Below are 27,267 nucleotides of genomic sequence, written 5' to 3' on the forward strand. Positions count from 1 at the left end.
GACAGACTGTAGTAACATGAGGATGTGCCCCAATGAGATGATGCCTCACTTCCTTATTCCAAGTAGACAGAGTAATTCCTCAGAATGACAGCTGTAGACACTTATTGGCCAATGTTTGCAAGTTGCAGTTTGGTACCACTGCCCAAAATAGTTCTGCTTTTTGTGACCTCTGGCTGGGATTTTTACTGAAAAGATTTTGTGGTAAAATTTTACTAAATGTAGAATCTGTTCTGTTCAGTTTATACTAAACTATTTTGTTCTTTGATCTGAAAACCAAGGGATTGAAAACTGCATAGTCAGGTTACAGTTTCATGACCTTTTTCACAACATCCTCCAGTAGCTTAGAAAAAAAGTAAAAGTGAGAAACTGAAAAGAAAATGCCTGAAGTAGTTTTCTGCTTTGCAAAGGAAAGAAACTGTTGCATAAAAACTTTATCAGTAGGATGTGCTCCTGTTTTGCATTATAAAATGTAATTTATCATTTTTTGATTCATTCTGAAGTAAATCATTTTGTTTATTTTAAATCATATCATAATATATGGCATAAATAATTTCCAAACTTCCTTAGTGGTGGTTTCATTTTTTTATTGAGATAAAAAAAAAATGTTGCTGCAAAGCATCTGGCGCATTAGTTTCGAGGTATGTAATATTTTTATATTATTTGACACAAACCATAACAGAGATATAAATTACTGGTGATTTTCTGACTAATGACCAATTTTGGTAACACACGATTTCATGAGTCGCAGAATATATCACAATAGCCTTAAAGTCTGCAGTCGAATTGAAGAATCAAGGACTAAGAAATGTAGTAATTCTCCTTGCCCTTCCTGAGTAAAACCAGAATTACTGATGCAGCAAATAGAAAGAGGGGGCTGTCCTGATCCGGTTTCATTTGCTACAAATATCCCTCAGAGGCAATTACACTGCAGGGTGATAAGCACAGGCTGCAGCTGAAGTGTCACTTTCCACACAGAAGTCAAGAGACAACAACTTTATTGCAGACATGAGTCAAGGTAAGGCAGGGGGGGGGCATTTTTCTGTCTCACATTGTAATACATGTGTTTGCATGTTATTAGTGGACTGTATAATCTACAACTGAAGATGCAGGTTTCTCTCAGGGTTCCTTCACAGAGTCAGACTATTTTGAAGTGTGAGATGTGTTGAGCCAGAATGGTGGATGACATTAGACATCTCAGATCAAGAACATAGAGTAACACCGTATCTGTGTTGGGAACGTCTTGATGATTTCTTGTGATTTATCATTTGTGACGAAATTTTGACAGGGTGATCAAATTCTGATAAAGTTATCAGGTTATCAAGTCAAACTTCTTATGGCTTTTGTCTGTCCACATTGTTACAGATGATAATGTTTTTAATTAAAGGGACAAGTGTTTTTTCTTTCTGCCTCTACACACAGTCTTGGACATTGAGCGCTGTGATCTGAACATTAGGAGTAATAACAGCAGCCATCATACAGAACTGTATAGAGAGGAGCGTTTGATTGTCAGGAGGGGACAGCCCTTCATCATCATTTTGCATCTGAAACCTGGCAGCAAAGAGTTCAAACCGGGTGAAACAAGCTTCACACTCATCGTTGAAACTGGTATGCCTCTTCGCTCCAAGTGATGAAGTTTATTCGTGTTTGAGAAAGAAATATTTGGAAGGAATGTGTATGCATGCAGGAGAGCAGCAGCAGTGTGTGCACAAGAGTTGTGGGTCTCTTATCTGAATTTAAATTTAGTGTTTTTGTCGCTCCAGGTCCATTACCCAGGAAAAGATCAGACACCAAGGTTTCCTTCAGTCTTCGTGACTCCACAGTGGACACGGAATGGAGTGCATCTGCTATTAAAGATCCTTCTGGAAACACAGTGTCTGTGTCTATCAACTCCTACTACTATAGTCCCATAGGAGTTTATTCTCTGACTCTGGACCAGGAAGGCCAGAAGACTAGTTTAGGACAGTTCACCCTGCTTTTTAATGCTTGGTGCCCCAGTGAGTACGTAAAGTATTGATTTGGGATTTATGTTTTGTTGTGTTCCTCCTGCAGCTCGACTTGCTTTCTCTTTTAATGATTCTTGTGTTTACATTGGTTACATAACTAAACTTAGAAATAAAATTGATCCGTTTCAAACACTTAGCAAAAACAGTGGTAAAACATCTTAACTGTTAGATTTGAGATGTTAACATAGAATACTACCATGCTGGTCTGAACGTGCTGGTGTTTTGTCTATACTGATTCACAGGAGATGCTGTTTACATGCACAGTGAGACAAAGAGGCAGGAGTATGTTTTAGCACAACATGGGCAGATCTACAGGGGAACATATAAACGCATCAAAGCGGCACCCTGGAACTTCGGACAGGTACACAAAATGTTAAACGTTACTTTCTATTTAATAAAGTCCAGTCAAATGTACACAGAAAAATGTATAATCTCTAAAAGCTTCTTCACTATGACGGAAAAGAGCAATAAACATGGCTTGCTATTTTAATATCAAGTTACCTCAATCAATGATATGATTTCATTCCATGGAGTTTACTCAGTTAATAATACTGTCATGCTGCTCAATATTATCCATCTTCTGCAGTTTGAAGCAGGAATACTGGATGTCTGTCTGAAGATCCTGGATCAAAACCCCAAATTTCTGTCTGATGCTGACAAGGACTGCTCTGCAAGGAGAAATCCCATCTATGTGACCAGGGTGCTGAGTGCCATGGTAGGTGTCCAGGCTTTTATTAAGAGTTGAGACCCTGTGGATGTCGTTTGACCAGCCTGTGAATGGCCGTTATTTTAGCTCGTCTGCTCCTTTATATTCAGAGTGTGTTATCGTCCTGCAGGGCAACTTCTCTCCTTCTTTTGAGACTTTCCCCTGGCAACCTTTGTGATACAAAACAGCAGCAAAGAAAGGGAGTTTTTTAACGACCCCTGCGGCCCCGATTCCAAGCAGGTGGCAAAGAGCGGTTTAATAACAAGCAAATACGGTAAAATCTCTCAGCGTTTATTCCTGCTGCAAGTCAAAATAGCTAAATGAAAAATCCAAAGCTGTTTCTATTGGGTGTCAAGATTCAGTAGCTGTCACTACCTGGTGAAACTGAGGTCTGACTTTACAAGCTTTGTTTTTCTCAAATAAGCCAATGTTGCTGTCAAAAGTGTGAGAATCATGTAGGAGACTTGTACAGCAAAAGACCTCTGGACACTTGGAGTCTATTACAGCAAACCTTGTACATGTAGATTTAAAATGTACGGTATGTACCACTTACCAATGGAATATGACAAAATGAACAAATGACAAATGGATTCTACCTTTGATTCCCACTCATTCCTTTGCATTCACTTCTGTGACTCTTATTCTCTTATGGTCCTCCTCTTATCTGTTCACACTCGCTCTCTCGTGTCTCCCCTCTCTCTGTGCCCACAGATCAACAGTTTTGATGACAAGGGTGTGCTGGTGGGGGAGTGGGGAGAGTTTTCAGGTGGGGTTCATCCAGGACTGTGGATCGGCAGCGGGGACATTCTGCGCAAGTGGGCAGAAAGTGGCCCTGTCCGCTACGGCCAGTGTTGGGTTTTTGCTGCTGTTGCGTGCACAGGTTTGAGCACAATGTAGTGCATGGGAGTCTTTTTATCAAAACGCTAAGTTTAGAATCTAATAGTTAACCTTTGATGACCGATTTTATCTCAAGCATGTGCTTTAGTAAGGTGGTGTGATGAAGTGTTGATCTCCCTCCTTCAGTATCTCGAGCCCTGGGCATTCCATGTCGAGTGGTTACCAACTTTGGATCAGCTCACGATACTAATGCTAACCTGGTGATAGAAAACCTGTATGATGAAGATGGCAAAAGAATTTCTGCAGGTGATTCGATATGGTGAGTCTATGGTAGGGATTCTGCTATTGCACATGCATAAACACAACTGTCTCTTCCAATGCATGATTTTTACATTCTCTCTCTCTAGTTATTTTCCATTATTCCTTTGTGATAGAATGAAACTTTTACTTTTCTGACATTATTATACAGATTAAAGCAAAATGGACACATTATTGTCTTTCATTTTACATGTTTTCCCAGGAATTTCCATGTTTGGGTGGATAGCTGGATGACTCGTCCAGACTTGGGGTCTGAGTTTGATGGGTGGCAAACCAGCGACCCAACCCCACAGGAGAAAAGTGATGGTGATGACAGATAACTCTAACTGTAACTGTATAAAAACGACTGCAAAGATGCATCATAATGGGCTGCATGCCCTCACCATACAGTATTTAACCATGCTGGTTAATTTTAATTTCTGACAGTAGTCACAGGTTTAGTGTATGGTTGTGGCCTATGGCAAACTTGTGACAGCTTATGTTTTGTATGTTCATATGACTCATCTCGAGACTGTTCTCTTTGACACAGTAAAAAAAAGTTGTGCAGTTTGATTTTTAGTGATGCACACAGATAATGTGTCCTCTTTGAAGCTCTGTTACTTGTCACACATAGGTTAGCAGCATGTTGCTGCTAATGTTGCTGATTGGCATGCAAGTAATATTACTTTGAACTAGTGTTTATAATTGTGATTATGTAACCTTTTACCATAAGGTGTTTGCATTATTTTGGCTAATCCCCACATTTGTATTATGATACTGACTGCAAACCAACAGTTAGGGTCCTTAACATGCTTAGACTTGTCCATTCTCTCTGGAACCGGCACAGCACACATCATCTAAAATATTAAGCATTTGTAGCTTATTTTATTTATTTCTTATTACTTGAGTGATTTGTATGCCCGGGATCCAGGTGTTGTATGTCAGAAGCCTTCTGAAATTAACTCCTTTTCAGGTGTTTTCTGTTGTGGACCGGCCTCACTGAGGGCCATCAAGGAAGGAGAGCTGACCAAGAAGTATGACACTCCCTTTATTTTTGCTGAGGTGAGTTTTTGTTCAAACCTTTTACTGTAACATTTTAAAGAAAAACATACACAAACATATACATAGTTGGTATTTAGGTATGGACTCTACAGATTGTCATAGTTTTATTGTCAGGGTCAGAGTTAGAGGTTTAAATTTTGCCAACACCTGATCCCAGCTAACCCAACAAGCAGAGACTTAAGATTTAAGAGATGCTATATGGATATATGTATGTGTATAAAGATATCTCTGTATGTAGTGCTAGCTCATGTTCTTTCATGTCATGCATGGAGACAGGTTAACGCAGATGTTGTGGACAAAGTGCAACTTTCAAATGGACAGTTTGTCAGGTTCAGTGGGTCAACTAAGTCTGTTGGACGCTTCATCAGCACAAAAGCTGTGGGCTCAGATAAGAGACAAGACATCACACACCAGTACAAGTATCCAGAAGGTACTGCAGAGTTACATATGCAAAGACACACGCATTATATACTGTACATGCAAACATTCTCACACTACACAGATGACCTCAGGTAATACATATTAAAACATCTAATCACATAAGATCCGTCTCTGTAAAATCTAAATGATCGTAGTTTTAAAGCCGCTTTGTGTTTGACACCTTTTGGGAGCTGAAATAAGTATTAACTTATCTGTAATCCTGATTGTATTCAGGATCAAAGGAGGAAAGGCAGGTATATGAGAAGGCCCAGCACCACAACAAGCTACAGCAGCGAGGAGAAGAGCCGGGGCTCCATCTCAAGGTTTTTTTTTTAGTTTTTTTTTTTTTACAGTTTATACATAGACATACTGAGGATAGAGATATTTACTGCAGACAATACCAAAGTTACAAAGAGGCCACATCATCTGGGCCTAATTGTAGTTTAAGTGGTTTTTTACAAAAAAAACACTTTGTCAAAGGAAACAGTCTCGGCAGTCAGTAATGCCAGTACTCGCAAAACAGACAAACTGTGGCACAAGAAAGAAGAACCACGATCACAAGTTGAAAATAACCGACATGGGTTTGACAGACATACAGCACACATGTGATTGTCAAATACTGCTAAGTGGCATCTATCCTTATATGAACCGCTGTACATTCGAGATTTGTTTACGTCAAAGATAAAAGTTTCCTTAAATGTGCACTTTTCTTAAATATGTGGAGAGGTGGGGCGTTAGATAGAAACCTAATTAATCTTTCATTTCTTTATATGCTGCATTAGCTTGGAAATTTTAATCATAACCATTTCCATTAGGATGATCTGATTACATAGTTTTGATTTCATACATTTTTTGCTGAAATCTGAATCTATAACAGAATTGATATATATTGTTCCAAAGATCACAGATACGTCTGTTTTAGATTCTGGAAAACAATTAACTTTACAAGATGTTTAAGAACTACCTGCTAATTAGTATAAAAATATAAACAAGTTAAAATGTATTTTTCTTATTGTATATTGCATCAATTAAATCAAATGAATCACCTTCAAGATCAAGCTTTCTGACAACATGATCGTGGGCTCGGACTTTGAGGTGTACGCCGTCCTCACTAACAACCACATGGAGGCAAGAGCCTGCACTTTCCTGTTCCTTGCCAAAGCCGTCGGCTACAACGGAAAACTAGGACAGACCTGTGCATTTGCTTCAGACAAAGTGGAGGTGCCCTCTGGAGAAGGTTTGCTGTGATCTTAGTACAAACACTTTACACTGTATTATCTGAACTGTGAATTTAATGATCTCACAAAAATTAAAGCCCCATTCTTACCAAGTGCAGATAGACTTTAAGGTACCACTATGAAACAAGGCCATCTATGCCTGAAAATATTTTTAATTGAACAATTCAATCTCATTCCAAGATACCACAGAACTTTACCACTGCCTTGCAGGATATACACCTTCCTTACAATGTCTGTTGGATCAAACCTGGTTCATAGACTGTCAAAAAAAACTTATTCTCTGCTGAAATTGCACTGCAACCTATTTACTGTGTATAAGATATATGTGTTTTCTCAGAAAGGCGCCTGTCCCTCAGACTGGAGTATGACAGTTATGGATCAGTGATCACCTCGGACAGTCTGATCCAGCTGTCAGCCATCACCGTCGACAAGCAGTTCAATGACTACCACAAGGCTGAGAAGACTATTGTGCTAGACGAGCCAGATATACAGATCAAGGTATGGAAGGATGGGTGGACAGGGGGAAGAAATTAAGAAACTTATTCATGAGCAATAAAACGGCTCTCTAGTGTTATCCTTTAGAAAAACCTAGTATGAATTAATCAATAAATTGTGCTCATGAATTATTTATGCCATCGCTGGACTTGAATAACAAGAAATCACCTAAATCAGCTCAAAGCAGAGCAAAATATTTTAATTTATTCAGCATATTACAAATACTTTTAAAGACAAATAGTTGCTTTTCTGTGTCATAGATACTAATATAGGACAATTTTAGATTATTACTCCCCCATCTGTTTAGCTGCTTCTGTAGAGTCTGCTCTGTCCCTCTCTTTCTTAATTACTTTTGGATCAGTCAGCCTTGTAAATTTGCATTTTTTAAAAGTTATACAGGAATTTAACAGAACTGAAACGTGTGGTAAATCGGCTTAAATAAAGAGTCTATGTGAAGATTTGAAATTTGCCAGGTGGAGGTTTAAGTAGTCAGTATGCTATAAACTCACTTAATGTAAACTACCCGGTGGCCCAAAACACTTTTTGAGCTTTTGCTGATTTACAGGCATATTGGGAGTAAGGATCACTCTAAACTTCTGTTCCAAAGATGGAGTTTCTAATTCTTAAAGCCTTAAATCTCTCAGAGTTGACTAAAGCATCAGATTTACCCTTTTTTGTTACTTTTTTGTTTTCCCATGTATCTGGTGGCATTTTTTAAGCCTATTCCTTAGTTCTTAAAGAATATTTCCATTTGTTTGAACCAGATCAATGGGCTTGCCATCTCATATAGAGCTTGTAATTTCTTTTATTCATGGATGGATATATTAAACCTTGAACTCTGAGTAGAGGAAAGGTGGGGTTTAACTTGAATTTGCTATATTTTCCTGTCATTTTTGATAGCCCACTCAGGCATATACATTAAATAGGCTAACTCAAACAATGTTAAATATTTGAAATGTTTGCATTATTTGATAACTGTAATTTTCCACAAAATTGTGCAGGTTTACTTTGACATAATGTTAATCTTTTACAATATTATACCACCTCTTACATAATGAAACCTGTTAACCTGAACCCATCTCTGCAGCTGAAGGGAGAAGCCACAGTGAACCAGCCTGTGACTGCGGAGCTGACCTTGTTGAACCCTTTACCAGAGCCGCTGCAGGACTGCAGCTTCACCACAGAGGGGGTCGGCCTCACTGGCGGCAAACTCATAACAATGAAGTATGTAAACTCCATCCCAAGTGTCATGAGCAGATTCATGCTTCACTTATTTCTATGCTTTCCTACTCCTTTCTACTTTATGTTTTACTTGTGTCAGCCAATTCCCATTACAGTTTAATGTATACGACGGTGTTTAACCGTAATTGATTGTGATGAAGCTTCAAGCCAAGGCCTACAAAAAGTCCAATGCACCCGAAGTCACAGTGAACGTTTCCCTGGAACTGTCAAACATTAATTCCTATTTTTTTTAACTAAAAAATATGTTATTTACAGCTCTCTGTAAAAGATGCTGCTCTGTGATTTGTTGTGATATGGTAATATACCATAATCACAGTTGCAGAAAGAATATCTTAAAAACTAATATATTCATATGAATTCATATTCATACAATAGATGCCAATGCCATACCTACTGCAGCATTTTGTCCGAGCTGTGTGCATAAGAATAGATATAAGCATAAAACAGAAACCCCATCTCTGATTGCTTTGAGAGATTATGCTCACTGTTGCATGTGATTCTTGCAGGATTGGATCTGTGGAGCCCAAGCAGAAAGCCAGAGCCAGTGTTGAGTTCATTCCTACCAGTGCTGGCTCCAGCATGCTGGTGGTGAACTTTGATAGCGACAAACTGAGGAACGTCAAGAGTTTTATCAATGTTGTTGTGAAGGGCTGAGCCAGTACAGAGTCGGCCAACAGTAACAGCTTTTTTATATTGTTGTTTAATTGAGCTACAGTGGCTATAGATTACAAGGTTTCCCTTGGCATAGGGGCCTGAGGCTTTATATTTTTAATCCACTTATTATTTACATAGTTATACTAGAATATACTCTGCTATTATACATTATTTTTCTGAGTAATTTTACTTAGAAACACAGTGACCCACATCCTCTAACCATTATGTGCATTGCCTCTGAAGTCCGCTACAACAGAATTAATAACTCACACATTTACTTTACATGAATGATAAATAAAGTTGGATTTATTTTTGATTTGATTACATTTAAACTCAATGTGACCAGCAATTCCACAACTCTTTTTGATAACGTTTTTTTTTTTTTTTTTTTTTAAATCCACGTATTAAAACAAAAGTTTGAAAAATGAAATGTTTAAGGCTCTGTCTTATTTGCTGAGGTGGGGGGTCGCCACCTCCTGGACTATTAGACCCATCGTGGCCGGTCATTTACAGCCCTGAATGATGAGTGGCAGAAATTACTGACATTTTTTTCATTTTAGGATGCTATTGGTCTCCATGATGGCCGGAGTTACAGAGAGTGTAGAAATGCATCCTTTTCAAGAAAAAACAAAACAAAACAAAAACAAAAACAAAAAACAGTATAGGCTATTGTATTGTGTCAGTATTACACCACCAAGGTAATGATGCTGGCATAGTTTACTCGGCAAATGTTTTATCATGTACAGATGAAGTGAATATTGTAACGCCAGCATGTCAGTAAAGCAGTCTGCACTGGGATATTGTTCGATGACGCAAGTCACCCCAATCCCCGGGCTCAGCCGGCTGTTCAAAGAAGAACCATTCCCAAGTCCCAACAATTCAATTCACTCTCATTTTCTACGTTCAGCGACGGAGAACCGAGGAGAACCGTCACATCCAACTCCCGCCGCCGTCTCCACCAAGACCCAGGAGTCGCTGTCCTCACTGCGCTGGTGCGGTGACAGCTGGCGCAGGAGCGTGCGCCGGATTTGATTTGTTTTCAATGCTCCCGCAGTTTTCTGTTTTTGTTGGCTCCTCTCTTCCTTTCTCTCCCTCTGTCTCCGTTAAACCGCAGCCCTAAAGTACATTCTCCACATTGTGCAAACCGATTATGTCACTTCGGGACGTGAACCCGAGCGGACCGCTGGCCAGCGGGCCCCTCAACCTGCACAACGGCGTGTCTGTCCGGAAAACATTTTTGGTGTAGGTGGCTCTTTGCGCTTGTGTGCTGCAGACCGAGAAGGAGGAACAGATTTTAACCCCCCCTCAGCATAGTAGGCGAATCGGTCGAGACTCAAAAGGGAGTATGTGATTTGTTTGATGTGTTCCTGTGAGGGGAGTTATTGTTCTGCTGCCAAGTGCGTGTGTTATTTGTGTGGATCTGTTTTTGGACTAGATGAGGTAGACTCATCAAGTGGCGAAGCGGCTGCGAATAGGCCACCAAGTTCAGTTGACTGGCCTACATGAGGTGCATGTTCCCCGGTGCATTTATGGTGTAGTCCATAAATGCATGTCGCTAGGTTGAGCAGTTCTTGTGCGTAATGCCTGATAAATTGGCCTGGCCGATGTAGCAGCTGATATTTGCTTATTGCAGATGCATTGATGTCTGTGCATTTGGTGGTGAATAAAAAAACAAGAGTTTGCAGTGCAGAAGTGCTAGAGATACTGTATGTTGCAGGTAGTTTAGAAACAGTGCCATCATTAGTTTGTCCGTAAGACTGATGAAATGTATAAAGACTGAGACCACAAGTGGTGGCCGACTGTATTTATTAAGTACAGTATTCGTTTGTTACTCTGTTTAATAGAGTTTTGTGGATCAGTGGGCTTGTCACTGCCTGGAGTCATCTATTGTGTGTGTTGCATATGAAACACTTAACTTTATAACTGCAGTTGTCAAATAATGTCAAGTCCCTTTGTCTGCTTATATCTACTGACTGGTTTTAGTGATATATGGATTCTTCATAAAGGAGAACAGCTTTTTTTTTTCCTTTCGCCATTCAACAATGAGGTCAGAGGTCATGGGGGTTTGTAAGTGGTTGGAAGCAAGTTGACAATTTATCACACAAACTGAAAATAGTAATGCGGTAGTTTGATGCACAGAGACATTTATTTACAGGACAATACACGTCATAGTCAGATCTCCTCACTCCACTTTATCCTCCTCATCGGAGAGTTGCGGGCAGTAACAAGTAGCAGCATACTCGGCCAAGTTGTTGAGTCCGTACACCACGCAGCAGCTCAGAGCACTGCGGGAGATCTCCATGTCATGTACATCAGACCACTGATCCGCTTCGATATCATAGCACTCGACTTCCTGGGTGGTGGAGAAGCCGTTGAAGCCCCCGACCACAAAGAGGCGGTCGTCGATCACGGCGATGCCAAAGTTGCTGCGGGGGATCAGCATGGAGGGCACATTGTGCCAGGAGTCGGTGTCAGGGTTGTAGGCCTCAGCAGAGTGCAGACGACTGGTTCCATTGAAACCGCCGACCTACCACGAGGAAAGGTGAAATATGAAGTCTGGAATGCTACTACTGTTGTTCTGCCTTTTGTGTCTCATTTTCTACTTTTATGAAGAGCCCCTGACCTGATTGTGTTAGTTTAAAGAAAGTTATGTTGTATTTAAGGTAAAAAAGAGTAGAAGACTGAGTAAAAATTGCTGATTGTGGACATTTTCAACTAATCAATTACTGTAATCGGCTAATCATTTCAGCTATAACTGTTTAAGGTTAGGTGCACAATGCTGACTTGATTTAAGACTAATATCAGCCGTAGCCCCACATGGAAACCCTGCTAACAGCATCTTTTAATGCTTCTGTGTCTCTGAGTGTTTCTGCGTTAGGTGAGTGTCAACAGTGTCCCCTGTGCTTACTGCAAAGACACGGTCTGCATAGGCAATGACCCCAATTCCACTGCGCCTGTCGCCCATGGAGGCAATCAGTGTCCACTGGTCTGTCTCTGGTTTATAACATTCGGCCGTTGGCAGGCACTCGTTCCCATTGAAGCCACCACAGATGTAGACCTGGAGAGAATTAAAGAGGGCATCTTTGGGGAGCAATCTAGCCAATTGCAGCTTAACAAATTTTTTTTTTCCCTCAAAGTTGAAGGTTGGTGCAACAATGATCACTTATTGGTAGCACCTTCTACACAATCTAGTTAAATAGTTTAGTTAGGTTTGTTCACTGCAAGTCTTTAGGCAAAGAAAAATATAGAGCCATCTTAGTTATTCTCAGCTGATCTTCAGCCCCACCCACCTTGCCACGGAGGGTTGTGCAGCTGGCGTCACTCCTCTGCTCGTGCATGGAGGCTATTAAAGTCCACTGATTGGTTGTAGGCTGATAGCGCTCAGCAGTTTCAAGTCGATCATGTCCATCATAACCTCCCATGGCGTATATGTACCCATCCATCACAGTTATGCTGACATAGCAGCGGCTGGAATGCATTGGCGCCACCTCCTGCCAGGTGTGCGTGCCCAGATCAAACCTGTGCACAGTGCCGAACTGTTCGACACTGTCAAAGCCACCGACACGATAAACTGATCCATTGAGGAAGGCAATGCCGTGGTAGGCCCGGGGAACCACCTCATCGTCAGTTACACTGACCCAGCGGTCTGCACGCACGTCGTATGCCTCGATGCCATTTATGGGATTGCCGTCACTCCAGCCTCCAATGGCCAACAGGATGGCAGGGGGCAGGCGTGGACGGGCCAAAGGATTATAGAAAATACAGTTGGAGAACCTCCTTGTTCTGGCATCGAGCATGGCCTCCATGGTCTTGAGGAGAATTGGTCGACACTCTTCACTCGCCTTCACCACTTCGTTTGGATTCACGCTCTCCATTATGTATTCTGGACTAATCAAAGCCAGCCTCACCTGCACGGATACATGAAGACGGAAACGGAGCATGACCAATGCTCCACTTTGGCATGGCTGGTATTATAAGCCAATTTAGGTTATCATACATACTGTATATTGTGTAAGCATATGTACCGGCCTTTAAATAACAAGAAATTACAGTACAGAAATGCCAAACATATTTTTAAGGAAATCTAGAAAAAGTTTAGAAACCAAATTTTAATGATCCTTATTAAAAATATTTGTTTACCTTGTTTTAAAACAAATATTGGCCAGTATATCATTATAAGATTTTTTTTAACTCTCAAATATCCTTTTTGACTTAAAAGATCCCACGTCTGTGGTAGGTAGGTTATTTTTGGAAATACATTATATTCTAAAATTCTTAAATCTTTACATTGTTTGACCTTTACACCCTATTTTCTGTAATTCATGGATTTAACCTAATGATTGTCAGGCCTTCAGTGTAAAAGTTTTAGGGATAAACCTCCACATAATTTAAGGCTTTAATATATTAACCACATCGCTTTACTTATGTGTCTTATTTGTCACCATCGTTTCTAGTTTTAACTCAGAATTAGACCTGTGTGGGTTTCAACCACATAATATTTCCTGTTTACCAAATTCTTTCAAAATGTTCAAAAAATATATTTTTCAAGGAACTACACCAGATTGTAAGATTTCTCAAACTTCTATTCATAGATTCATCAAAATCCTAGAATAGCTGGATGATGGCAAGCTTTAATACATTAATACAATACAATATATGTCTTCCCCTTAATTAACTTTTGTTAAGTGACCAAGGGGGTTTTGTATTCATTATAACAACGTTAGTCAGATGTAAAAGATGCAGAGGTGAATGTAGAGGCAGCTCAGCAGTTGTTTGCCCCTCACTTACCTTGGACAAAAGCCGAGAGATGTATTTTCTGCGTTCCTCAGGTGCATAGGCAATCCAGCGGACGATAGCCTCAAACACTGTCTTCTCCTTCTTCACACTGAGTTTGTCATTCTCAATGATGTTAGCAAGTTCCTGCGCAGAGAGCCGCAGGAACTCCTCTGAGGTGGCAGAAACCTCCTCAAAGTGATTCAACGTGAAGAGGAAGGCCTTGTGTTTCAGTTCGGGGTAGTAATAGGCGTCTGTGAACCACCAGATGCCAATGCAGTTTTTTGGGGCCAGTTGCTCATCCAGGAGGTTACTGCAGACTTTAATGATGCCCATTACATTGAACCTGTCGGCCACTACAAAAAGATCTTGTATATTTTGTTGTGTCACAGGAACAAAGCCGGTGTAGGCAAACTCAATGATGAGCCTCATCATGTCCGATGACACATTGGGAATGTCAAAGACCCGACTGTCTTGGGTTGACCAGTGGGTAAAGAGAGCTCTGTGGGCCAGGATGGAGACAAAACAAGGGAGTGAAAAGTAAAGTGTTTCGCATGTTCCCTTCATATTCCCACTTAACAAAATAACAGTATAAATATAAAGCTCCTGTTGCCCTTTTCACAGCCGCTGTGACCAAGTTCAAATGAAATGCCAAACAGAAAAACAAGTGCAAGTGGATAAAAGCTCCACCCAGCCACTGCAGACACTGGCTAATTTTAAATCAACTTCGTTTCAACCAAAATGATAAAAGATGATGTTAGAAATCTGTTGAGAAACGCACAAATTGGACCTCCAAATATTTATCAGTTTTAATACCAACTGTTGTGTTTTCTAATAACACATAGTCAAGTTGTACTTTGACATGAATATTTGAAAACAGTATTTACAATCCCAAATTCAACTCAAATTTTAATACTGATATAATTAAAACAATTGTAAATCAGTGTATAAATGTCATGTCAAATTGAATTGTTGTATTCCAGTATACTGTACAGGAAAAGACAGAAAAAAATTGCTGAATTTTTGCAGACAGTGAACAATCGCCTTTAGTACGAACTTGGAGAACGCACTGGTGCACTTTAAAATGTGTAACCTGTTAGGATTTCACATGTTGACACAGCTTGTTTCTCCATGAATCAGTTTCACTTATTGATACTGGGTTGTTTTTCTAGTTTATTAACTCGCCTTTGCCACTAAGCATGCTGCCGTCTTCTGCTTGTTTGTAAAGTATCGAGCAGCGTCCCCCTGTTGACACCCAGTAACCCGCTCACCTGAAGTACGGGCTGCAGCTACACAGGATGACCTTGTGCGTGTGGAATTCAACGCCATCCACTCTGATCACCGCGTCACAAAGCTGTTTCTCCAGACGGAGCTCATTATACACTGAGCTATTCTCACTCATCTCTTCTCTTCACTGTGAGAACTTTCGTTCTTTGTGTCGGTATCTTCAGGTGCAGGTTTCCCTCCAGACTCTCGACAAGTGTCTGTAGTTGTGTGAGAGAACCGTGTCCACTCAGGTCATGATGAGATTCTAGAGTGGATCGCAGTGACATCAATGTCTTGTCATAAGCGAAAGCCAGCATTCTAGATGACACGTTCTTGAAACGAGTTAATCTGTGTAATTCCCCTGCTATAAGTCGTGCAATGTAGAGCAGTCTGGGTAGAGGATTGATAGTTTTACCATGGTGCTTCACAATGGAGGAATTATAGATGTGCCTATGTTTTGGATTTTTTTCGCCCACTCTTCCTGCACATCACCTAAAATATCTGAGATATTTTTAGGCTGCCTTGAATGTACAGCTTGTTTAAGATCTACCAACAGATTTTCAGTGATGTTTAGGTCAGGGGACTGTGGGGCCTGTTCCAAAAGCTTCAGCTTGTGTTTCTTGTATTAGCTCATGGTGGATTCTGAGATCTGCTTTGAATCGCTGTCCTGTTGCAGAAGCCAGTCTCGTTTCGGTTTCACTTTCTTGACTGACTGCAGGACATTTGCGTCCAGAATTTGCTGATATCCATTCTTCCCTCTATCCATGCAGTGTTTCCCGTGCCACTTGCTGCCACACAAACTCGAAGCAGAATATTTCCACCCCAATGCTTAACTGTTGGCATGGTGTTCTTTTCATCACATGCTGCTCCTTTATTTTTTTCCTCCAAACACACCTTTGTTGATTGTGGCCAGAGAGCTCAGTTCTAACTTCACCAGTCCACAGCAGTTGTTTTCAAAACAACTCTGGCTTATCCAGATGTTCCTTTGCATACTTCAGACATTGACGTTTGTGATGATGTTCTAGATACGATTTCCCTCTGATGACTCAACACTGCACAGTGGACCAGTACACCACCACTCCTGTGTCAGCTGAGCCTTCCTGCAGATCCTCTGCAGTCATTTTGGAGTTTTGCTTTTCCATTCTGCCCAGCAGACTTGCAGCGTTATCTGAGTTTTCCACAGTTCCTTTTAACTGCCATTTCATAATGACAATTCAGACGGTGAAAGTTGAATGGTCAAATCCCTTAGATACCTGTTTATAACCTTTCTCTGCTTTGTTCACATCAGTTAGCGTCATTTCCAGATCCTCAGTCAGATGTCCCATGGTTGTTGTGTTGCCACAAGGTTGGAAGAGTCAGAGAGCTTGTAGTTGTCATAAACTGACAATTCTTGGTAAATTAAGGTCTAATTAATTAATGAAGTTCGGAGACTTTATAAGTAGAAGAGTGGCAAAACTTTTGTATATGCCGCAGTTACTGTTTTTTGTTTGTTTGTTTTTTGTTGGGTTTTTTTTCCTTCTATTTTTTAAGTTCATAAAATAAAAAGTAACAGTGCATTAACATTTGAAGAAAAGAACATTATTAGCTCATGGCTGCTGCAGGAGTTGTATTTACTTCTTTTCACTTCAAAAATCAACAAAAAATTTGCCTGGGGGGGCAAACTTTTGCTTTAACTGTATAAGTTTGCGAGAAGCCATTTCACAGAAAGGTGTGGCCTCTTTGCCGATTTCTGCTCGTTTCATGTTAAGTCAAGGTTGATGCAGATTTTCACCAATAAACTAAGGAACTGAGAAATGTTGAGTTGCAGAAGAGTCTGAAAAAAAGATCTGACAGAATGTTATAGCAATCAACTCACACTCTTCTCACAGTTCCCTGCATACACCTCAGTTCTGCAAGGCAAGTATATTTGTATAGCACATTTCTTTCACAAAGGCAATTCAGAGTGCTTTACAAAATGCATTAAATACACAAAAAAGAAGGAAAAACAGCGTTAAAACATTAAAATGGAAATTAAAAGAATAGAAACTCTTTTAAAGGAAAGTAAAAATAATCAAGAAAAGAAACATAAAATACAGGAGAGGAGGGTTAGCCACTTTTTCTCCAAAGGCTTATCTAGGGGACACTTAAACAGAAGTTCCCCAGTCATCAAGGAAACATAATCTTACCAGGGACTCTGATTGCCAGAAAGTCTTCTGCCGATCACACATAATATAAAGCTCCTTGTGTGCACAGACCTTGATGGTTGAGATACTTCACATCTATCTAAGGTCTTACAAGCATGCTAAACCATATACGATGTCTAAAATAAACAAACTACAACACTCTGAGTAAAATACATGAACACAAATACATTTTCAAACACCAGAAAGTATCATAATTCAGCAAAGGTCAGAAAAATCCCAGTGTGATAACATATGGCAGCAATGATAATGAAAACAAGAAGAAAGTAAATCAAAAGGGCAAACAAGAACTTAAAATTCAAGTCCAAGTCTAAACTGAAGCTCAGCTCTTGAGAATCCATCTGCTTTGTCTGGTTCAGATTCGACTCAGTCCCCTGTCCTAAAGGGAGCAAGAACATGATGCTTTTTGATGTCGAATGAACTGACTGTGGTAATATCTAGCACCACACCATCCGTTTTTTTTATTTTTCCCACTCAGTGGCACACTTACAGCAGTAATTAAGTAACAGAAATAAAGTCTAAAAATAGAGTCTATCGGAGGTGGTGATTCAACTCGATTATCATTTTGGAGGCCCCACTGTACCTTTTTGTTGAGCAAACATCCCCTGAGCTGTCTTTCAGTCAGTGTTGATACTTTGAGGGTCAAGTGTGACCGTTGTTCATCTTTTCTACAGTATACACAGTTTTCCTATTTTTTAGAATATTTCATCGTGATCCTCCTCCAATTTTCTGCAATCTGGACTCTTCTCCCACCCACACTACTTCTGAAGGGGATAAGAGGAGCTGACATTATGAATAATATACATTCACCACACCACATATCCACCAAAATTACTAAAATGTATTGGTCACACCATCGTGCGCTTTTACTTGCCACTGTGCTTGTGCCCAGTTTAAGTAAAGTAGAGGCTAAAAAGAGACTGTGCTTTAAAGCTACATTCATTTTGTACTTGTGATATCAGAGAGTGCAAAAATGATTTTAGTGAAGAGGAGGCTGTGGAAAAGTCACTTGTAGAGACCCAAAAAGGCTCAGGCCCACACAGTGAGAAAATGAAAGGTGATCTCGGGTTTGTCAGCTGGGTCTCATGAACTATTGGAGAAATGTCAGGTTGTACATTTGAGTATGCATGCCTGTATTGTAAGAGAAGTTACAATTAAATGTATATAAAGTGATGTAGAGGATATCTGGAATTTATTTTCAGTGTAAGTATAAATAGATGACATCTTTGTATTAAACAGTAACTGTTGGTACAAGCAGAAAAAGTACGTGACTGTCATCCAATGTGGAAAACTGTCTTTACTTTGAAGTAAATTTAATGTCGAAATTTGAGAATATCAAGATTTCGCAAGGTTTTTTTTTTTTTTTTTTTCCATTTTCATACATAATTCATAACATTGTAGAATTATAGAACAGTAGGCATTCCCACTCCATGGTTCTGAAACTATTATAATCTAATAGTGATCGCTTGCCAAAAATTGTAACTGGTGACATAATGACCGGACTTTCACTTCTACAGTTGTTATATACATGAAAAGTACAATTTCATACTATATAATTGAGAATTTTTTTTTTTTTTGACAGACAAAAAAACTGTGAGCAACACATCTAACTGTGTGCTGTTTTTGTATCTGAATTCTGTATATTTACCTTATATTAACTTCATGTACAATACACATGTAGTAATTGTTCAAATGGTTCCAGTTTATTGGCATCCTCTGAATCACTTTCATTACAGAAAAACACTACCCTTACTGTTGGAGTCCTGATAGAACAGTATGAAACTGCAGAGAGCGACACATACCACACAGCAAGTAAGTAAGAAAAGATCCAACTAATATTGACAGTAAAGCGCGCCTGGGTCAAAATGTTGCTGAAATCCTTCCTGGCGTATAGTTGTATCGAAAACTTTTTGTAATTATCTTTTAAATAACCAGTGAACAAACAATGCGTCAAATTTAATCCACTTCAACATTAACAGCCAAAGTTTGTCTAACATTACGGTCATTTTAAAGACTAAATATGTGTTTTGGGTCCCTACCAATGACTCTAATGATGACATCTACTCATTTGGTTTAACAAATCCTGTAAAGCTGCTGAGTCACACTTTTACCTGCTGCTTGAAGTATTCTGTGGCTCCAGACTGCCAGGAGACACCAATCAATCAGAGTTCACAGAAAAGGATTTGTAGCAGCACTTCTCACCCAGGCCTGCTGCATCAGCAGGTAAGTTACAGCGACTGTAATCTTCTTTAGCTTTGGAAAACACTTATCTCACCAGCAGCAGAAGACATGGCTTTAGGAATCTTTAACAAAATGAATAGTTTGTCTTGGTAAACATCCTCACATTTTATCATAAAACTTCTCCATACATGTTTTTTTTTTTTTCCTTTCTTCATCCAGACGACAGAAAATCAAACATGAGCTAAACAAATGATACCTATAGTTCTGGCCTTGACAGAGAAATGATTACAAAATCCTCACAAACAGCTGTACCAAATATTACAAAGGGAATAAGTCACCCTCCCTGGCCTTAATATCTAAATTAAGGGATTTGCGATGTGGTTTGTCAATTTTAATAAAAGACTACAGAGGTGAATCTGATGCTGCTACTTTTTAGTAAAATATTTTATCTACACAAAAAGTAGGGCCAAGCATATGTGTAAATTATGCCATTTTAATCATTTTGTGGGAATTTAATATTGTGAATCATTTTTTAAGTTTTTTTCAAGTTAACACTTGAAAATTATGCTGAAGATCATATCTAATGTAATGATGTAATGTAAATGTAATGTAAAATCTAATGTAAATGTAACTAGACAACCTGTCCTGATTTTTTTTTCCATTGCAAAACAGATTTTGTGATAAACAATATCAAAAAAAAGGTCCTGTTCAGACCTCGTTATCTTGATATTTCTCTCTTTCCATATTTCCCAAACCTACACACACACTAAAACTAAATGATCTCTTACGCTTTAGTTTCTCTCACTACTTTCCCTTTCAGAAGATACTGTATTTTTGAATTTTAGCATTTCATGAATGTTTTCATACAAATAGAGACCAGGCAGTTTTTTAGAAAGCAAACTTTGAATTGTTTCTGCAAAATTTCAGGATTTGTTTTGTAAAATTCAAACCTTGCCTAGTACACACTTCTGAACATAATTAGCCTCATAATATTTGAGGCATCTGTCAAAATTAAAGTGTGAAAACAAACGGGTACTTTGAATTGCACAGTGCAAATTGGGGCCAGAAAACCAAAGCTTGTCTATTGACTTTAAACTGTCAGGATGATACTGTCCCACCAATCCTATTCAGTCACTGACTCTATGAAGTGTTACTGAAATGAGTGTGCTGTGTAACAGTTGTCAACCACGAGCATTCATTAAACATCCAAAACCCAACGTACACTGAACCTGATCTGATATTTTCTCTAATTGTACACACTCATCAAAACCACCTATCAGATTATGACTGAATAAAAATCCACAAACTAAAAGCCAAAAAATAAGACTAGTGAATGGTACATCCTCTTCACAGTGTAGTCACAACCTCTGAGAACTTTGAGAGCAAACGGCCCACCTTTGCTCACTGAATCCAAAATATACCATACAGAAAGACACTTAGATTGACACGCCCTGACAACCACCAATAATGTCCATCGAAGCTTTACTTCTTCACCCTTCCCCTCCTCCTAAGTCAGTGACATGTCCAGCATTTAAAAAAAAAAATAATAAAAACAGACAGGAAACAAACTCGTTCCAAGCTGGTGAAGTGGAATCCTTGTTAATTAAGCAAGCACGGGAAAAATCCAGGCTGACAGAGTCTCTGTTCTCCTCTGCAGGGCTTCTCGATTTCACCAAACCTTCCTTCTAACGTCCCTTCCTCCCTTTTATCCTGCAGGTTTGGAGTTAGCAGGTGGGCTGGCTACTCTTCTGAGAGAGGTTTGAGCACGTGTCCTCTGGCTGGAGACACAGCTGGGAGTATTTTTGTGAATCAAACGTGAGGCTGGGTTTGGGTGGGGAGGAGCATCGGGGTAGTTTGTCTGGGCAAAGACCCCCTCAGTCAGTAGAGAAGAGGTCTCCGGCCGAGGGGAGCGGGGCCAGACCCCCGGTCACATTGGGCAGGAGGGAGAGGTCAGGGAGACTCTGGATGTGGGACTTGAGCTCTTTCCTCACCTGGGTCACTCTCGCAAGTTTCTGCTTATATTCCTGCACAGGACAATCAAGAAGACATAGCAAAGGTACATATAAAGCAATTATTTATTACTAGCTTATTAATTATTACTTAACTGCAAAGAACAGAACAAAATTCTCCCAAAATGTTTTGTAAATACAGCTCTGACACTGTGAAACACATCTGGGTCACAATATGGGGCTTTAAAGGATAATAAAGGTGTATTACAACTTGCTTTTTACATGTTTGAGCCATCAGTCATTTCTTAAATCTGGAGACACGTATGGGCAGTCAGGAACTTTTGTTCATATATAAGCAGGAATAATTTAACCACTTGATTTAAAAAGGTGAAACTGAAAGCTTATGAAGACGAAAGGTCAATTATAATCCATATTTTCAGATGAAAACTATGTGCAAACTACATTACGTACAGTACAAGGTTGAACCAGGAGGTTGCTCTATCCCACCACTAAAGGTAAACTGGGAAAACTTAGAGTGAGTTTTTATTAAATAACACTCAAAATGAATTAGTGAAGAAGAAACTTTAACACAAATATATTCATACATAGATCTATGTCTCAGTTCTCTGTATGCTTTTGGCTGTTATGTTTGTGTATGCAGTGCCTTGCCTCTAGTTTCTTCTCTCTCTCCATGAGCGCCTCCTTCTGGCTGCTGATGTATTCAGTCAGCATGCGAGCCAGCTGCCTCCGGTCCTCCAGCTCTGCAGCCAGTCGGCCATTGTACTCCGCCAGCAGCAAACAGGCTTCATCCACCGTTTTCGACAGCCTGTCTGCTGCCTCCTTGTCTAGAATGGGGCCAAAGTGGGTTGTTAAAGCCAGAAATTTTGACACTTATGTACAAGGCAATTCATTTTAGACCTTTCACATTTTTTCTATTGATTCAGAACAAAACATCTATAAAAATTATTCCAAGAAAAGCAATTTCTGATCAAACTGAGCTTTCAGGTCTTACCAGTGATCTTCTCCAGTAGGGAAACGTCTTGGACTTCCTGCGGCAGCGAGGCGATCTTCTGACGAACAGCTGCATCGCCTGATGCAGCGTTTTCCAAGTCCTGCAGGGCCTTCACCAGCTCCTCTGTCTGAAAGAGTGTGTCAGAGTGTGTTTAATGGGAACAGAGGGAGAAATTTAATAGGAGTCAAGGAGGAGGGGAAAGAAAACAAGATGAGGTGGAGAAAATGAGAGAGGTAGGAGAGAAGTGTGAGGAGTGAGAGCAGGAGGATGAAGGAGAAATTAGTAAACCAGAACACAAACATTTTAACATTAACTGCGAAGGTTTTTTTTCCCTCTGCATTTTGTGTCATTCAAGTAAAATTTGGGCTTCCTTACCAGCTGAGTAGCAGAGGCATCTGTGTTGCGAGGGGAGTTGTGGCTTCTATAGTCGTCGTCCTCATCATCTTCATCTTCCTGGATCTTCTGATAGCTACGTTTCACCGGCTTCTTCTCTTCTACAGTGTCAAGTTTAGAGACCACAGAACAGAAAAACACCCAAGTCAAATGTCACCAATTTATGTAGTTAATCCTCCAGATTATATAATAAAACTAAATTCTTCACAGTACCAATCATTTTATGAAACTTTTTTTTTTTTTTAATCTAAAATGAAAATTACACTAAAGTTAACTTAGAGTTTAAAAGTTAAATTATTTGATGGTAATTAAAAGATAAAAGCAGAAGCAGCCTGTTAATGATGCAATCACCTCATATATTATGACACTTCTCTCCCCTACTTATCACATTAGCTGCTTTTAATAATGAGAAGTATTGGTTTCAACATCAGTGATCCTGGACCCGGTTTTACCTGGTATTGGATCAAAACCAAATTTTGTGGTATCACCCACCCCTAACAAATAGCCTATACAAAACATGTATAGGCATAACAATGCAATTAATAGACAGCCGTCTAACCTGAAGGCCTGGGGCTGTTAGAGTCTTCTATGGCCAGTTTGAGCTGCTGAATGAAGTCACTTCTGTAAAGGTTCCTCTCCTTCCAGATGTTCAGCAGTCTCTCCATGTGCTTTTTACAGCTCTCATCTGCTTCACTGCAGGGAAGCAGGGGAACAGCACAGTTCAAAGTAACAGAGAGGATTAAAGGAAAAGATCATTTTATGTGAGCGAATTTACCCTTTAAAATATTATCCCCAATTAACGAATTTCTTTGTCGAAAACAGGAAACAAAAATTAATTAATTAAAAAAGAAAAACTAATTTCAGCTGTAGAAGTGGGTTTCTACAAAGGACTTTAGGTACTCAACTATTTCTCAAAAAGCTTTGGGGCAGCAAGTGTGCCACCTACCTACACACACACACACACACACACACACTTATTACGCAGACGGTTATTTGTAGCTGTCTAATAGCATACAGTGGCCACATGATTATCTACCTGGCAACATGGGAGCAGGCATCGACGAGGACGGACTCAAAGTCTTTGGTGAACTCTGGTCCTTTCTTCTTGCTGTTTTGGATGACGTCGTTGGCCAGATACAGGAACGTCAGCTTCCTGTTGCTTTTAGCTGGACAATACATGAAAAAATAGCTTATTTATATCGATATATTTGAAGGTTACATGGTGAAAACTCATTCTTACACTGTATCATCAATCTGGGTTGGTCAAGACATTAAAATTATTTTGCAATAAAGGTTGATTTACTCTGTCATTGTACCCGTTTTTCTTGGGGATGAAATCATGCCCCTTTACTTAAAAAGCAACAGGTTTTCTGAGTGTTCTGCTGTAAAAACTGGCATTTACTACTAAAGTTTTATACATCTATGAAACTGCAGTGCGTGAAAGAATCCCACTACAACACCATGTCTAGATACGGTTTGTTATCTGCAGAATTAAGGAAAGTACACTATCCAAAAATAAGAAAAAAACAAAATTAGCAATTTTAACACTTAAAGACATTATCACTGAGCCTCTGAGTATCTCAAAGACCTCTTCCATAGGGTTAGAGGAACTCATGCTCATCAGACTACAGCCAATGTTGCAGACTTGTGCTTCCCGAGGGGTCAACACCAATACAGGCAGTTGTTCCTTTAGATTATGTGATGCAAAAAACTGGAACAAGTTACTGTTGTATATTAAAAACGTAAGTGACCACCACAGTTTTAAAAAGAAAGTTAAACTGTGTCTTAAGGGAAACTTGGGAGAGTAAGTAAGTAATTGGTATACTGTGTGTGTGTGTATAATTTGTTATTAATGGCTATTTTACTCATGCATCAATATCTTTTTTTTATATATATACTTTGCAGCAACAGTCAGCAGTGGCAGCTCTCACCTTTCTTCAGCTCCTTGTGCCACACTTTGACGATGAGGGCCGAGTGTTTGCGGTGGTGGATGATCCACAGAGACAGAGTCTGGACGCTCTGCTGCGAGCTGCTCAGCTCCGACAGCTTCTTCTCCAAGGCCGCCTCCGAGAAGGACGACATGACGCTGGGCGTGTGTTTGTGTTTGTGTGTGCGTGTTTTACCCTGTGACCCGACCGAACCCCGACCCGGTCTAAAGCGACTGAGCTCCGAGCTGGTTTGGAGAAACTCGCACTGTCATCAAAACTCGAGTTGTGTTGCAAACTTCCAGACATGCAGCGTCGAAGCGCCTCCTGCTGCCCGCTCCTCTTCCCTGGCGTTAGCTCTTTACCCGGCTGAAGCTTTGACCAAATCTGCTGAACAAACCTGCAGAGTGTGCGGTGGTTTACCTGCAGCTGTTTCTCGACTGTGTGTAGTGTTTGTTTACAGCCACGGCTAATGTTAGCCCGCCGAGCTAAGCAGCCATCTGCAGACCAGTGCAACTCCCGAGCAACGCCCGCGACTCAACCTGAGTTCAAAAACACCGAGCTTCTGTAATATCCCTCTACAGTATGTCTTCAGTGCGCCGACAGGTGCGACAGAGCCGATAAATAGTGACGGTGAAACTCACAGTACGTCTCTGCTCGTCCAACTACTCAGGAAGATCTTTTCGAAAAAATGGCAGCCTTGCACTTTCACCTCGACATGTGCGTCGCACAGCAGTGACGCAAACAGAGCCGGACGCCACCCCGTTTATCCAGAGATGAAAAAAAGGAAATAATATATTTCTTATTTTTATTTTGGAAAAACAAACATTAGCATTTTAAACAAGCCGTTATAACAGGAGGGAAATCAGGACTTCCCAACATTGATTCTATTTTAAATGTGATGATTTATTTTATTACTTTTTTTAATTCACAAATGTTGTTTTTCTAAAAGATTGAAAGATGATTTTCTCTTTTCCATCATAGTTATTTATATTTTATAAACTCGCTAAATATATAAATTCATAAAAACAATGCACAATTAATTATTATAACTAAATTTTTGAAAACACTTATTCTGCATTTTTTTGAATTATTTATTTATTTACTGTACTTTATTTTTTCTTTTTAGTGTCATTGTCAATTTTATTTAGTTCTTCCTTTCATAGGACTTGATTGTAATTTCCATTTACTGTGTTGGGACTGCAATGAAATGGAGATTTAAGTTGACTAATGAAGTCTTTTGGGGGGAAAATATCCAGGGATGAAAATATAAAACCCACCCCAGCTTAAAAGGCTTTTTTTTGATGTTGACAGTAAAAGTGCATCCTGTAATGCTGAGTCAGAATCAGCTTCTTTTATGATCGATCCTCAATCCAGTAAATTTGGGACAGATATACAGGAGTATTTTCAGTATAACTGTGAATTCTGTTACAAGTGTGGGAAAATACATTCCAACTAAACTGAACGTAACATGAAATCCTTCTATTTTATTGTAAATCTCATACTCTTGGTGGGCAAACTTCCAATACACAGAGCAATATCTTATAATATTGTATTATATTATTATAAATCTTACCTTAATATAAATCTATTTTTGATCTTAGATTAGAATAGAATTTATACATAGGCTCATTAAGACTAACCACAAAAAAAATCACATGTTCATTATTGTGTTGTGAAAAGTTGTTTGGTGAGTCACCTGAACAGTTGTAACTTTTATTTATTTTCCTTGCACTTATTTTTTTATTCAATTAATATTTTGTATTATTAAATAATTGTTTATTTTATATTTATTATTATTACCATTTATTATTTATTTGCACAATAATGTATCACATATCTAGCTACCGGAAAAATGTCTATGTTTCTTGATACTGTTTAATAAAAAATGCTGAAAATTGATGCAACCTATTTGGTTAATAAAGTAAAAAATATATTATACATACATATTGATTCATACATACATACATTGATACATCCCTGGATATAATCCAGGGATGTATCAACACAGCAGCTAGATTTAACAAGCTAGAACTTATTTATTTTAGGTCCATTTCTTTGATAACTTTTTTGGGGTTTCCTCTTCTTAATAATGGAAGGGTTTATTTTGATTTTTTTTTCATCATACAGCACTTGCTGTAATGTTATATAAAATAAACAGAGTAACTGATTGATTATTTAGTTGAAATAATTATTTATAATTTGTGAAAACCCATGAATAGGTACAATAAAATGAAATATCTTTGACGGATGAACCTAAAGTTGCGATTTGTTTATTCTTTAGCTCGTCTTGTCACATTTATATTGAGTTAAAACTGTCAGCAGCACACTAACACTGCCCATGACTGAATTCCATTTCGATGTCCCAGGGCCCTGGTATAGGTCTTTTTCACTGCATACGGTTTGACTTGTCAATGTGGGAAAAGCACAGGGGTTACTAACAACATTAAGAAGGGCTCTGTTCTGTTCAAGTGTCCCAGTAAGACATGATAGTGTGACAGCGAGCCGGCAAGAACAATACCTGGACCACGAAGCAGCTAAACTGGATTCAGACATCATCCATTTTATTATTTACACCTGTGGTTTTCCTACTGAGACATATTTTGTTTTAATGGATCTTGATATATTCCTTAG

General features: G+C 39.3%; 3 protein-coding genes across 3 annotated transcripts; 1 reads left to right on the forward strand and 2 right to left on the reverse strand.

The window, feature by feature from the left end:
• Window positions 1–892: 892 nt before the first annotated feature.
• On the forward strand, window positions 893–9,320 carry LOC120804458 (protein-glutamine gamma-glutamyltransferase 2-like). Its single transcript, XM_040153930.1, has 15 exons — window positions 893–1,015; window positions 1,420–1,605; window positions 1,761–1,994; window positions 2,246–2,364; window positions 2,590–2,718; window positions 3,421–3,589; window positions 3,733–3,865; window positions 4,067–4,170; window positions 4,817–4,905; window positions 5,182–5,335; window positions 5,560–5,648; window positions 6,379–6,562; window positions 6,901–7,061; window positions 8,146–8,282; window positions 8,807–9,320. The coding sequence occupies exons 1-15, from the start codon at window positions 1,006–1,008 to the stop codon at window positions 8,952–8,954; spliced, it is 2,046 nt and encodes a 681-aa protein (XP_040009864.1). The 5' UTR covers window positions 893–1,005; the 3' UTR covers window positions 8,955–9,320.
• Window positions 9,321–11,136: 1,816 nt separating this feature from the next.
• Window positions 11,137–14,177, reverse strand: LOC120804547 (kelch-like protein 10). Its single transcript, XM_040154056.1, has 4 exons — window positions 13,743–14,177; window positions 12,245–12,862; window positions 11,863–12,012; window positions 11,137–11,481 (listed from the first exon to the last, which is right to left on the reverse strand). The coding sequence occupies exons 1-4, from the start codon at window positions 14,160–14,162 to the stop codon at window positions 11,137–11,139; spliced, it is 1,533 nt and encodes a 510-aa protein (XP_040009990.1). The 5' UTR covers window positions 14,163–14,177.
• A 4,676-nt stretch (window positions 14,178–18,853) lies between these two features.
• Window positions 18,854–25,379, reverse strand: rprd1b (regulation of nuclear pre-mRNA domain containing 1B). Its single transcript, XM_040153395.1, has 7 exons — window positions 24,640–25,379; window positions 23,745–23,874; window positions 23,268–23,401; window positions 22,691–22,809; window positions 22,316–22,442; window positions 21,973–22,148; window positions 18,854–21,378 (listed from the first exon to the last, which is right to left on the reverse strand). Exons 1-7 carry the CDS (start codon window positions 24,788–24,790, stop codon window positions 21,229–21,231), a joined length of 987 nt encoding a protein of 328 aa, XP_040009329.1. The 5' UTR covers window positions 24,791–25,379; the 3' UTR covers window positions 18,854–21,228.
• Window positions 25,380–27,267: the final 1,888 nt, after the last annotated feature.

Source organism: Xiphias gladius, chromosome 18 (genome assembly GCF_016859285.1).
Source record: "Xiphias gladius isolate SHS-SW01 ecotype Sanya breed wild chromosome 18, ASM1685928v1, whole genome shotgun sequence".
In the NCBI taxonomy this organism is placed as follows: Eukaryota; Metazoa; Chordata; class Actinopteri; order Istiophoriformes; family Xiphiidae; genus Xiphias; species Xiphias gladius.